The 14,616-nt window shown below is 46.5% G+C and overlaps 2 protein-coding genes across 2 annotated transcripts; both read right to left on the bottom strand.

Annotated features, from left to right (window-relative positions):
* Nucleotides 1-8: 8 nt before the first annotated feature.
* On the bottom strand, nt 9-4,306 carry LOC148453314 (transmembrane emp24 domain-containing protein 6-like). Its single transcript, XM_088462284.1, has 4 exons — nt 4,287-4,306; nt 2,429-2,571; nt 783-931; nt 9-242 (listed from the first exon to the last, which is right to left on the bottom strand). The coding sequence occupies exons 1-4, from the start codon at nt 4,304-4,306 to the stop codon at nt 9-11; spliced, it is 546 nt and encodes a 181-aa protein (XP_088318410.1).
* A 2,148-nt stretch (nt 4,307-6,454) lies between these two features.
* Nucleotides 6,455-13,612, bottom strand: LOC148453313 (transmembrane emp24 domain-containing protein 6-like). The gene is made up of 4 exons (XM_088462283.1): nt 13,412-13,612; nt 8,875-9,001; nt 7,229-7,377; nt 6,455-6,688 (listed from the first exon to the last, which is right to left on the bottom strand). Exons 1-4 carry the CDS (start codon nt 13,610-13,612, stop codon nt 6,455-6,457), a joined length of 711 nt encoding a protein of 236 aa, XP_088318409.1.
* Nucleotides 13,613-14,616: the final 1,004 nt, after the last annotated feature.

Here is a 14,616-nt window from a genome sequence, read left to right as displayed (position 1 = left end):
GTGTGTCCTCAGTGCCCCGGCTTCTGTGTCTCTGTGGTGGGCTTCAACAGGAAAAGACGTTTCAGGAAGTAGAGCTGCAGGACACCGGAGACCACAATCAGCAGGCAGGTGCCGGCCGACCACCAGTTCACGTAGTAATAGTTGGACATCAGCATGTAGTAGTCGGAGCCTCTCCTCATACGGGCAAAGTTATAGTATCGCCACATGTGTAGAACGCGACCTTGTACAAGACGGGCGCTCTCCTGGAGGAGAACAAAAGGGAGGAGATAAATTTATACAGTCCTACATCTTGGGGTTTCCCCTCTCTCCCTCCTATAATTTCACTTCTCTTGATCCACCATTAGCAAATGGGGGAAGTGTTGTAGGGTTCTGGTATTGCTGTGAGAATGGTGGGATATTCTAGCTATTCTGGTGACACCACTCCACCCATGGAAGTAATTCACATCCAAAAACACATGGCTAGAAGTCTAATGTGCTGTTGGCAAGCACGGGCCTAGCATGGCGCACCGACTGTTGCTGAACTCAAACTCCCAGCATGTTCTCCAAGTGTGGGGTATATTTACTAAAGTGAGAATTTGTTTAAATGGAGATGTTGCCCATAGCAACCAATCTACTTGACATTTAACTAGCACCTAGATGATAATAGCTAAAATCTTATTGGTTGCTATGGGCAACCTCTCCACTCCTTAAAATTCTCACTTTAGTAAATATACCCCTCTGTGTACCAGGATATCTACTAATTCAATATCTGTTGCATTGAATTCAGTATCTTTGGTAGTTACCTCGATACTTGCCAGTGTGTCATTTAGCTTCTTCCTGGGTTCTTCAGAATGCTCGGGCCCTGCTCCGTCATAATATACGCCAAAGTTGAGGTACACCTGGACTGAGCCAAAGTGATTCTGCCAGTTATTTACGCAGAGCTGATAGAATCCTAAGAAAAGCAGAGAGAAAAGTGACATGTAAAAGGGATGGAGCAGTGATCCTGGAGAATTGGCCCAGTAATGGGGTTAGAGGGCCTTAAATGGAGTTGTCCTCTTTCGGATAACCAACTTTTTACAAGATGGCACTGCAGCCATATATTACTACAGTGCCAGAACTTTGGAACAACCAAACCTGTCCCATTGTCAGTGTTTTCCCTCTTTACTGTCTGTATACGTAGCTAGGCAGTGCTTTAATGAAGGGCTCAGTGGCCTGGAAGGAGATAGATATCTAACCAGTGGGGTTATTCAGAATGGGTCAGGTTTAAAAGCCACACTGCTGGAACCTATACGCATTGTGAACTCCGGGCCTGATTCAGACCCGGACGCAGCGATCGCTTGCTATGGCCGATTGTCACCCGTCTGCGCATGCGTAAGCCTCAGTATGCGCATGCGCGAGCCAAACTTTGCGATCGCCCGTAGTACACAGACAGAATGCTACTGTGAGTGACAGAATGTGCCGTCTGTGGGTGAGGGAAGGTGCTTGTAAACGGGGGAGTGGTGCTGCCAACGCAGGCGTGTCTGAGCGTCAAAACGGCGTTTCCAGGGCCTGCATAATTAAACTGGAGCGTTATTGTTCACGTCACCTGGCTCTTTTTGACTGCAGCACTCGCAGTGCTTGCGGTAGGGTTGGGTCTACCTCAAGCACTGCATATGCATCTGATAGTTCTCATGTTACCGATGGTTTAATATACTTCCTGGAGATGGCACGTGCTGCGAAGGTAAAGGGGGAGGCATTAGACCAGCTTGCTATCGCTTTGCCGCCACCCGCTAAGACATTGAGGGCGTCCTTAAATCAGGCCGTGCGATGGTGGAGTTTGCATATCCGCCCCCTGATGGCTGCGTGCGATCGTGGCTTAGCATCCGACTCTGAATCAGGCCCTCCATCCCTAGTGGGGGACCGTCACGTGTGTGTGTATATATAGAGTATAGCTATAATTCTGGGGAGAAACCATATTTCATTGCAGAAAATGTTGGATACAGTCTGCCAGACCATGTATCCAAACAAACTAGAAAATAGACCTGGGAGATTTTAAATACTTAGAGTAAAAAAATAAAAGTTTCGAAAAAGTATACCCATCCTTTACATAATATCATTATTTTGCACAGCCTTGCTCAGGTACATATTTAACGGTGGAACATTTCTCAGATTTGAGAACTGGTGCTGGTCCCTTATAAGCGAAATATGTCAAACTCCAATGACGCAGAGAGCCACACTGGTTCCAGGGAATAGATATTAGATTTTAGGCATTTAAAAAACTTCTTATTCGTCGAAGAATAAAGTCTGCAGAAAATAATTACTAGGAAATATACTGCTAAATGCACGAACTACCTCAAAACGTTACTAGAGAAGAGTATGAAACTTTTGAGGTTGCATTGTAATTAGAACTCAGCGGCCACAAAGTTGGAAGAAAGGGACCTTATGCAGCCAGAACCTGCTTTGAGCTTACCTGCCTCCTTGGTCTGGAATTTGATTTGTCCACGTACATCTTTGGAGGTCTCAATGAGAAATCCCTGAGGGGTATGGGCCGAGGCGGACACATACCTGTCCTGCATGATTCCAGACGTCCATTGTACCTGCACAAAAGAATCCCTTTACATACAACACAAGCAAGAGAAAACAGCCCATGCTCAAATATACAGTATAGAAGTGACCACAATTACAACAGCGTAGCAATACATAGATACCTTCCTAATATCTGTACAGCTAGTGCATTGGTAAATAGTGTTTAATGTTCTAGATCAGTGTTGGCTAACCTTGACACTCCAGCTGTTATGGAACTACATAACCCAGCATGCACTGCTACAGTTTTGCTATTAGGGCATGCTAAAACTGTGGCAGGGCATGCTGGGATATATAGTTCCACAACAGCTGGAGTGTCAAGGTTAGCCAACACTGTTCTAGATTGAACTACTTAAACATTCAGCCTTGCTCATGTTCATTTTCAAGAGTATTTGTTCATACCTCAAAATGGCTGTGATTAGGCGACAGGCGTGTTATGCTGCCCATCCACTACATGCAGGGGTGTATCTATAATGAGTGCGGGGGACCCTCACTGCACCGCACACCCTGCACCCATAATATTACTTACCTCTCCGGAGTCCCACGTCGGCGCGGGGGTCCGGCGCTGTAAAACGACTGGAAAATGGCCGGAGCGGCCATTTTCCCGTCGTTTGCGCATGCGCAGTACAGGGACAATGGCCGCCGCGGCCATTTTCCCGGTGAACTGTGCATACATTATAGACTCTGGGCACACTCTAATGCCCAGAGTCTATAACTCCGGCGCTGGCCGCGCACAGCTCAGTGCGCTGCCGGGCGGAGAGGAGGGGGCCCGTGTCGGAGACTGCACACGGGCCCCCTCCTCTCTAGAAACTCCCCTGACTACATGACATAGAAACGACAGCACGTCATCGCTGTCGTTATCGCTCACTCGCTAGGTTTAATCGCCTAGTGGATGGGCAGCATAACATGAGACGGCTTGCACAATCTTTAGGCCAAAGAATTTGACTACAGAGCAGAAGCCTTCCCCCTTGTTCTCATGTCATCAGTTCCGTTGAGAGTTAAACAGAGGATTCCGGAATAATATGTAGCAAAACAATGTTTTATTATTATTTATTACCAGCTATTTATACAGTGCACACACATTCTGTAGCTCTTTACAAAGAAAATGTGGCCATTCACATCAGTCCTTGCCCCAGTGGAGCTTACAATCTACAGGGCTGTGAGAGTGGGTACTAATTATCCAGGCTTGTTGGAGGGGCACGGCTGGGACCTGAGTTTGACCCTGCCCCTCTCTTACCTGTCAACAGCAGCCTCTCTACCCAGCCTAGCACACACTGCTGTGTGATGGGCTCCAGTAAGGTCAGGGAAGCAGTGACTGAGCAGCAGTCTCCTCTGCCTGTGTGTGTGTGTGTGTGTTGGAGTGACCACACTGATCGTCCTCCGCCCTGGATTTGCTCCTGGCTGTGGGGCTCACAGTGCCCCCCTGTTCAGCAGCCAGTGCCATTTTGCGGCGCTGTAAATAATTTAAATTTTTTAAAAATATTTTCTTCTAAGGGGGCCTGGCTACACCTCCCGTGATTAAGCCACACCCAGTACCTGGACCCCGCCAAGCTTTCGATGGCTCGGGCAAACTCTATTCAATGTTAAAATGTAAATAAATAATAACTTAACAAAATGTCAATTCTGTGTGAGAGAGTTTTATATGACCCTAATGAATAAACTTTGGAAAGGAATCATGAGTACACAAATTACATTAATTAATTAAATTATAGATCAACATTTTCATTCATATATCAACACCTTACCTTCCCTCTGCCTCTTTCATGATAGTAATTTTAACATCTTCTGTATTTGTTTTTTTTTTACTTTGTGGAAGCCCCAACGTCTAATGTTATTCCCTTTCCAGAAAGACCTATTTGAACTGCTGATTCTACAATGACAGCACAGCCATACAAGTGTGACTTAGTCAGGCCATGCGGGATCAGAGTACCTGGGACCATGCTCGGAAAGAAACATGAATACAACTTTCAGTAGAGAAGCCCTTATCTCAGGCAGTCCTTTATTCACCTCGTAGTAGTGCCACGTATGTTATAGTGCTTCCTGTTTATCAATGATTGCTTTCTCAGGGCAAACCATGTCAGTGAAAAGGAGAGTTTGTGACAAGCAGGAGCTGTTAGAAGGCGGTCAGTCTGATCACCACCTGTCCTTGTACATACAAAGTATATCCTATGATATGGGCCTCTATACTGTGATTTTTTTTTTTCTTTTTGTTGAAAAAAAACAAACTCTTTTTGGCATTGTAATAAACGGACAAATGCATCGTAATACCAGAGCTGAACGAAGACAACACACCAGGAGGTTTTTAATAATATTTTAATAAGTTGTACCATGAGATAGGTGTGTAATATCTGTGTTGGTTTCCTTAAAGGATAACTTTAAAATATAATATTAAGAAATCTCACTTGACACAGCTTTCATCCATGGCTTTAGCTGAAGTTGGGGTAATGTGGGTGACTGCCCTGAAATCAGAATAGTCTGACAGGGCAAGTCCTTAATAATGGGTTAATTAGCCAGGGAGACGTCTGTTCTGAAAGGGGTGGGACTTGTCAAACCTAAAAATAAAAGTGAAGGCGTTACCCATGGCAACTGATCAGATCCTTGCTATCATTTTATAGAATGTATTAGAATAACGATAGGTAGAATGTGGTTGCTATGGGCAACACCCCAGCTGTACTCTTTAGAAGGTTGATACATCTCCCCCTTGAAGAGAAATGATTTACATGAATTGGACCACTCAAAAACAGTAAGCCGAGTTTTATTGAGATATGTGCCTTATTGCATTTTAAAATATCGATTATTAGGTCTCGCCACTTACAGTAAGTGTGGTCCAAGCTTTCATACAGATGGCAGCAGATACTAAAAAGGTAATGGCTGGCACTAATGGTAATTATGCCTGTAACAGAATCAAAGTATTTGCATTAATAAAATATTCAGAGTTTGCATATTTGTCTATTTTAATTTTGGTTGAAACAGGTGTTGAAAATCCCCCCACCCCCCCACCCCACACACACCCTATTTGAGCTCCAACCCATCATTATAATAACATCTTTCATGGTGTTTCTATAACTCAGTGGCTCTGCCAAGGGAACACTGGCAGGGAGACCGGTATGGCTGCTGGTGTAAGAAAGTTCTCAGCTTGCGGGCATTTGGTCTCCACTCCAAAATGTATTTATGTTCTCAGAGGGTGACCTGAGCTGAGCCAGCCAGGGTGATGTCAGAAGTGATGGAACTGCTTCTATATATTCATTTTTTTTTCTTCTGTTTTGGGGAGTACCTATAAATGGTGCTGTTTATATTTACGGTAACTGCTTTGTAATAAGCACAGTTATTAAGTAGTCGCTTGGCACTCAGGGGCAATTCAATGCTCTGCGCGATGTATCTTTGCACCTCACAGACGGAAGATTGCTTGCCATAATAATGCGGCACATCAGAGGACTGAAGATCCCCTTTATACTGTAAATGATTTATAGTAGCTTGAAGACACTATGTAAAATTGCACAACTCTATATGTCTACTTACAGGCAGCCACATTCATTTAGGTTCAATAAAACCGCACTGTTTGTAGTTGCAGTTGTACACACCATCCAAGCTCGCACTAGGGAGGTGAGCGCAACATCACACAGGTCTTAATTTAATCTATGGCTATAATATGAATTACCAACTACCAGGAAAACGGCTCTGGCTAGAGGAATCGGAAGGCACCATATGGGGAGCCCATCATAAACCTAATGATGGATAGGTCGTCTGCTCTAATTATTGTATACTAACAAATGGTGGAACCACATGTATAACAAAACTTCAGCTGAACATTAATATGTGAATGTCCCATGTAGGACTACAAAATATTGTTTTTTTTTCTATTATTTTTGATTCAGGGTAAGCCTGTATGAGTGCAGAGTCGCTGTGTGTGTCCTCAGTGCCCCGGCTTCTGTGTCTCTGTGGTGGGCTTCAACAGGAAAAGACGTTTCAGGAAGTAGAGCTGCAGGACACCGGAGACCACAATCAGCAGGCAGGTGCCGGCCGACCACCAGTTCACGTAGTAATAGTTGGACATCAGCATGTAGTAGTCGGAGCCTCTCCTCATACGGGCAAAGTTATAGTATCGCCACATGTGTAGAACGCGACCTTGTACAAGACGGGCGCTCTCCTGGAGGAGAACAAAAGGGAGGAGATAAATTTATACAGTCCTACATCTTGGGGTTTCCCCTCTCTCCCTCCTATAATTTCACTTCTCTTGATCCACCATTAGCAAATGGGGGAAGTGTTGTAGGGTTCTGGTATTGCTGTGAGAATGGTGGGATATTCTAGCTATTCTGGTGACACCACTCCACCCATGGAAGTAATTCACATCCAAAAACACATGGCTAGAAGTCTAATGTGCTGTTGGCAAGCACGGGCCTAGCATGGCGCACCGACTGTTGCTGAACTCAAACTCCCAGCATGTTCTCCAAGTGTGGGGTATATTTACTAAAGTGAGAATTTGTTTAAATGGAGATGTTGCCCATAGCAACCAATCTACTTGACATTTAACTAGCACCTAGATGATAATAGCTAGAATCTTATTGGTTGCTATGGGCAACCTCTCCACTCCTTAAAATTCTCACTTTAGTAAATATACCCCTCTGTGTACCAGGATATCTACTAATTCAATATCTGTTGCATTGAATTCAGTATCTTTGGTAGTTACCTCGATACTTGCCAGTGTGTCATTTAGCTTCTTCCTGGGTTCTTCAGAATGCTCGGGCCCAGCTCCGTCATAATATACGCCAAAGTTGAGGTACACCTGGACTGAGCCAAAGTGATTCTGCCAGTTATTTACGCAGAGCTGATAGAATCCTAAGAAAAGCAGAGAGAAAAGTGACATGTAAAAGGGATGGAGCAGTGATCCTGGAGAATTGGCCCAGTAATGGGGTTAGAGGGCCTTAAATGGAGTTGTCCTCTTTCGGATAACCAACTTTTTACAAGATGGCACTGCAGCCATATATTACTACAGTGCCAGAACTTTGGAACAACCAAACCTGTCCCATTGTCAGTGTTTTCCCTCTTTACTGTCTGTATACGTAGCTAGGCAGTGCTTTAATGAAGGGCTCAGTGGCCTGGAAGGAGATAGATATCTAACCAGTGGGGTTATTCAGAATGGGTCAGGTTTAAAAGCCACACTGCTGGAACCTATACGCATTGTGAACTCCGGGCCTGATTCAGACCCGGACGCAGCGATCGCTTGCTATGGCCGATTGTCACCCGTCTGCGCATGCGTAAGCCTCAGTATGCGCATGCGCGAGCCAAACTTTGCGATCGCCCGTAGTACACAGACAGAATGCTACTGTGAGTGACAGAATGTGCCGTCTGTGGGTGAGGGAAGGTGCTTGTAAACGGGGGAGTGGTGCTGCCAACGCAGGCGTGTCTGAGCGTCAAAACGGCGTTTCCAGGGCCTGCATAATTAAACTGGAGCGTTATTGTTCACGTCACCTGGCTCTTTTTGACTGCAGCACTCGCAGTGCTTGCGGTAGGGTTGGGTCTACCTCAAGCACTGCATATGCATCTGATAGTTCTCATGTTACCGATGGTTTAATATACTTCCTGGAGATGGCACGTGCTGCGAAGGTAAAGGGGGAGGCATTAGACCAGCTTGCTATCGCTTTGCCGCCACCCGCTAAGACATTGAGGGCGTCCTTAAATCAGGCCGTGCGATGGTGGAGTTTGCATATCCGCCCCCTGATGGCTGCGTGCGATCGTGGCTTAGCATCCGACTCTGAATCAGGCCCTCCATCCCTAGTGGGGGACCGTCACGTGTGTGTGTATATATAGAGTATAGCTATAATTCTGGGGAGAAACCATATTTCGTTGCAGAAAATGTTGGATACAGTCTGCCAGACCATGTATCCAAACAAACTAGAAAATAGACCTGGGAGATTTTAAATACTTAGAGTAAAAAAATAAAAGTTTCGAAAAAGTATACCCATCCTTTACATAATATCATTATTTTGCACAGCCTTGCTCAGGTACATATTTAGCGGTGGAACATTTCTCAGATTTGAGAACTGGTGCTGGTCCCTTATAAGCGAAATATGTCAAACTCCAATGACGCAGAGAGCCACACTGGTTCCAGGGAATAGATATTAGATTTTAGGCATTTAAAAAACTTCTTATTCGTCGAAGAATAAAGTCTGCAGAAAATAATTACTAGGAAATATACTGCTAAATGCACGAACTACCTCAAAACGTTACTAGAGAAGAGTATGAAACTTTTGAGGTTGCATTGTAATTAGAACTCAGCGGCCACAAAGTTGGAAGAAAGGGACCTTATGCAGCCAGAACCTGCTTTGAGCTTACCTGCCTCCTTGGTCTGGAATTTGATTTGTCCACGTACATCTTTGGAGGTCTCAATGAGAAATCCCTGAGGGGTATGGGCCGAGGCGGACACATACCTGTCCTGCATGATTCCAGACGTCCATTGTACCTGCACAAAAGAATCCCTTTACATACAACACAAGCAAGAGAAAACAGCCCATGCTCAAATATACAGTATAGAAGTGACCACAATTACAACAGCGTAGCAATACATAGATACCTTCCTAATATCTGTACAGCTAGTGCATTGGTAAATAGTGTTTAATGTTCTAGATCAGTGTTGGCTAACCTTGACACTCCAGCTGTTATGGAACTACATAACCCAGCATGCACTGCTACAGTTTTGCTATTAGGGCATGCTAAAACTGTGGCAGGGCATGCTGGGATATATAGTTCCACAACAGCTGGAGTGTCAAGGTTAGCCAACACTGTTCTAGATTGAACTACTTAAACATTCAGCCTTGCTCATGTTCATTTTCAAGAGTATTTGTTCATACCTCATAATGGCTGTGATTAGGCGACAGGCGTGTTATGCTGCCCATCCACTACATGCAGGGGTGTATCTATAATGAGTGCGGGGGACCCTCACTGCACCGCACACCCTGCACCCATAATATTACTTACCTCTCCGGAGTCCCACGTCGGCGCGGGGGTCCGGCGCTGTAAAACGACTGGAAAATGGCCGGAGCGGCCATTTTCCCGTCGTTTGCGCATGCGCAGTACAGGGACAATGGCCGCCGCGGCCATTTTCCCGGTGAACTGTGCATACATTATAGACTCTGGGCACACTCTAATGCCCAGAGTCTATAACTCCGGCGCTGGCCGCGCACAGCTCAGTGCGCTGCCGGGCGGAGAGGAGGGGGCCCGTGTCGGAGACTGCACACGGGCCCCCTCCTCTCTAGAAACTCCCCTGACTACATGACATAGAAACGACAGCACGTCATCGCTGTCGTTATCGCTCACTCGCTAGGTTTAATCGCCTAGTGGATGGGCAGCATAACATGAGACGGCTTGCACAATCTTTAGGCCAAAGAATTTGACTACAGAGCAGAAGCCTTCCCCCTTGTTCTCATGTCATCAGTTCCGTTGAGAGTTAAACAGAGGATTCCGGAATAATATGTAGCAAAACAATGTTTTATTATTATTTATTACCAGCTATTTATACAGTGCACACACATTCTGTAGCTCTTTACAAAGAAAATGTGGCCATTCACATCAGTCCTTGCCCCAGTGGAGCTTACAATCTACAGGGCTGTGAGAGTGGGTACTAATTATCCAGGCTTGTTGGAGGGGCACGGCTGGGACCTGAGTTTGACCCTGCCCCTCTCTTACCTGTCAACAGCAGCCTCTCTACCCAGCCTAGCACACACTGCTGTGTGATGGGCTCCAGTAAGGTCAGGGAAGCAGTGACTGAGCAGCAGTCTCCTCTGCCTGTGTGTGTGTGTGTGTTGGAGTGACCACACTGATCGTCCTCCGCCCTGGATTTGCTCCTGGCTGTGGGGCTCACAGTGCCCCCCTGTTCAGCAGCCAGTGCCATTTTGCGGCGCTGTAAATAATTTAAATTTTTTAAAAATATTTTCTTCTAAGGGGGCCTGGCTACACCTCCCGTGATTAAGCCACACCCAGTACCTGGACCCCGCCAAGCTTTCGATGGCTCGGGCAAACTCTATTCAATGTTAAAATGTAAATAAATAATAACTTAACAAAATGTCAATTCTGTGTGAGAGAGTTTTATATGACCCTAATGAATAAACTTTGGAAAGGAATCATGAGTACACAAATTACATTAATTAATTAAATTATAGATCAACATTTTCATTCATATATCAACACCTTACCTTCCCTCTGCCTCTTTCATGATAGTAATTTTAAGGGTCGAGGTTGTTAACAAATCCTCCAGCCCTCCCCCACCCCCCGCCCCAGCCACTGCCAAGTTTGTGCAGGGAGAGAGAACACTGACTGCTGTCACACTGTGTGATGGGCTAGGAAGAGAGTTTGCTACAGCAGCAGTCCTCTCTCTCCCTGCAATATATACGGGAGCGATTGCACCCCCATTCCCAGACACCTGTGCCCCTCTGTGTGGCGCGCGAAGTTGTGAACATATTGATAACCTCCACAGTTGGCCATGTCCCCTCCATGTACCTGAGAAATAGCTGACAGCAGCCCCGATGGTTAGTGGAAATGTATAAACATTGGGGATGTTTCTGAGTTGAGAGAAAAGCAAAAATAATAATAAAAAAAGCTGGCACCTGGGCAACGCCATGCTGCACTACAGGTGGAGCAGATGTAAGATGTGCAGGGAGATTCAGGACCTCATTCAGAGTCGGTCGTAAGCGGCCGCTCGGTCATACCCAGTGATGTTCGCAAAACAGTGCATGCGTAAGTTTCGCAATGCGCGTGCGCAAACTAGCTGTTGCGATCGGAAATTCTCTCTCCTTCAACTTGGCCAGGTCGTTAGTTTGAGTGACATGATGAGGCGTTTGTGGGTGGTAACGGGAAGGTGCTTGTGAACGGGGGAGTGGAGATCCGAACGCAGGTGTGCCTGACTATGCAAACGGCGTTTTATGGGAGTGCATAATTAACTAAGTAGTGTCATGGCACATGTGACATGGGAGGTTTTTACACTGACTTGAACGTAGAGCTTAAGAGAGGGTATGGTCAACCTTAAGCTCTACGACCAGCTCTGATGGTTCCCGATGGTCTCGATTAATCCTGATATGCCCGGAGATTATGTGTAGTGCGAACGAGAAGGGGGCGTGTTTTAAGTCTTACGGCCGCATCCTCCCCTCGCTCGTCCAGCTAACGATCCTATCTTAACGACGCAACTTGCGAGCGCTTCATTTGCATATCCTGCCCCTTTTCCCTTACGACCGAGCGGCCGCAACGACCGACTCTGAATGAGGTCCTCAATGTGGGAGGGGTGTATCCAAAGTCAAATCTAATTTGCAGTGTAACAATAAAGCTGTTCAGCATTTGTGGGCTACATGCAGAAGCAGCCAGTATTTACCCTGCATTCAATAAATAATACATCTATTTGCCAGCATTGCAACACGCTCACAAGCTCTTCTTCGCTTTTCTGTCAACTCAGGATATGGTCTGTGGAATAGAACAAATCTGAGGATACTGCAATCATCCTGTCAATGAGCCAAGATGTTCAGTCCTGAAGAAATGACTTATTTGCCGGTCAGAGAATATTTGTGTTCAGGCCGGGACTGTGGGCCTGATTCAGACCCGGGTCGATGGTGGCCCAGTGCGCATGCGCACGACGGAGCCGGCTCCGTCGTACACATGCGCGAAACCCGGATAGCGATGTGCAAACCGTCGCTCCGGGTCTCGTACCAAAGGGGGCGTGCTGTCGATGTTGAATGACAGCACGCCCCCTTTGATGGGCGGGCCGGGGGCGTGGCTGCCCAGACGGAGGCGTTCCCATGGGAACGCCTACCGTCTGGGGCCGGCCCCACTGACATCACAAGTGTCTGTTAGAGCCGAAAGCTCTCTGGTGCTTGCGGCAACGAGACCCTACCACAAGGGTCTCGTCGCAAGCCTGATGGTCGCAATGGTCTTGACCATCGCAACCATCTTCCTGGCCGTTCACTATAGCTGTAGGTGGTCACCCACAGCTATGTGAGCGGCCAGGAGGCCGCTCTAAAAAAACAAGGCCGGCCCTGATTCAGAGCGAGCGCTCTGTCAGAGCGTCCGGCTCTGAATCAGGCCCTGTGTTCTGTGTTAAGCAGATGACAGGTTGTGGCTCTATAGCAAAGCCAGGGGTCACCTTGCTGAGAGTGATAAGGTGTTCCTGAGAACTTTTTTGGCTGGCAGCAGATGTTGAGGTTTCAGTCATTGCATCAGCACGAGCTACTACAGGAAAGGACTGATTAGTTCTATAGGAGACAGCCCCATTACCTCAAACAATCTGTTTCACTAGTACTGGGACAAGTAAATACTACGATACAAGAATAAAACAGGATCTCTCTTGCTTGATCAACTAAGATGAATCCATGTGATTTTAACCTGTCATAGTGACTTAAGACAGTGATTATTCATATACAGGCAACATAACCATTAATTTCATAACCAAACAAGATATCTGTGATTCATATACAGTATGCAGCATACTGTACAAACCACATTTTACGCTGAATAAATGTGACTTCAAAGTGTTGTGTAAAAATGAATGTAGACCAAACAGGTGATATAAATGCTGGTTGATCTGTATCTTGCCAGCTGTTGTGGAACTACAAGTCCCAATATGTCCTGACAACCATTGCAACAGGTGGGGGTCGACAAGATGACTCACCCTGGTATAAAAGTGCATTTTGTACACAAATACATAATGCCACCGGGATACATTTCCAAATATAAATGAAGAGATGATGAAGTGCATTGGAAAAGGAAACCAGCTTGAATAGTGGGACACTTCTGGCAAGCCTCAGCCAGCACCTTGTGCATAAGAGATGAAACAATTATTGGATGTGGAATATTGTGCAGTGCATCGACGCTGGTGGCAATGCCCACTTACCTCATAGCCAAAGTAGAAATAGCCGCTCTGATGTGCAAAGTGCCAGATGCACTCTGAACCCGCAGGACCCACCAAGATGGCAAAGTCGTAGCGATCTGCCCCACGAAATATAGGCTGCGAGTTGGAACTGCCCAATGGCTCGGTCTTCTGCGACAAGCTTGGGCAGAGCAGCGTCAAGAGGAAAGCGACGACAGGGAACATGATGTGTCCACATACAGCCAGAGACTGAACACTGGAGCCCAAGTACACCTCAGCAATCATTAACCTGTCCAGCCCACTGACACAAGAGCAGCACATGCCGGCTTCTTAGAAAAACTAAGAAGCTGCTGGAGCAGACGTACTAGATAATGAAGTATCTCAGCGTTGTGTTACATCAGCTCTTTGGCTAAAGTGCCTGTTTACTTGCACTGTAGCTTAATTTATGGAACAATATAGGAGCTGATTCTGGGTCGCACGCAAAGTGGCTGTAGATACAATCAGCTGCAGAAGCCTGATTTACTACCTCGTGCTAATGCGAGATTTGGTGGAGCTATTGCAGGGGTTTGTGCATCTGCAAGTGGAAAGCCAAATTGCCTGTTGATTTTACACCGATCGGCGCTACTGTCTTTATTAGCATCTGCATTTGTACTGGCATCGTGAAAGGTGTGAGAGGTCCGTCAGTAACAGGCTTTCCTATCTCGTACGCACAACTCGCACAGAGCTTTTCATACATGCCCACGGCACTCTCACAAGTCAGGGAGGTTCCATGGGCTCGTATTGTTGTCGTCCAGTTGTCCCACCCCCCCAAAATGCAATATTTAATGGTAAACGGGCAGAACTACAGGAGAAAATGGAGGCGCCCGGCAGTGGCCACGATTGGAGCTCACAGCTCCAATTGGGCAGCTTCCAGCCAGCAACAGCAGGCTGCGGGAGCAAGCAGGCAGGGTCCAGGGAGCAGACTCAGCACAGTGGGGGCAGTGGGGATAATAAAAAATGGCCGCTGGAGGAGGGCTACTTTGCATATCCGGCCGCACAAGCTCCTCCTTCCTTGGGCCTTTGCAGACTTTCTGGGCACTCCTTTGTGAACAAGCCTTCGGGCGAAATGCGCGTCATCGTAGGCCCGATCAGCTGACCACCGTCACGTGATCGCCACTGTGCAACACGCTATAGACGCTTTACAGCATACACGAGTTTGCTGCAGGATTTCTTTCACAGCTGATCAGACG

Source organism: Taudactylus pleione, unplaced genomic scaffold (assembly GCF_031769625.1).
Source record: "Taudactylus pleione unplaced genomic scaffold, aTauple2 ptg001183l, whole genome shotgun sequence".
Classification (NCBI taxonomy): Eukaryota; Metazoa; Chordata; class Amphibia; order Anura; family Myobatrachidae; genus Taudactylus; species Taudactylus pleione.
Note: the sequence above shows the minus strand (reverse complement) of the source record. Positions and strands in the feature narration are given on the sequence as shown.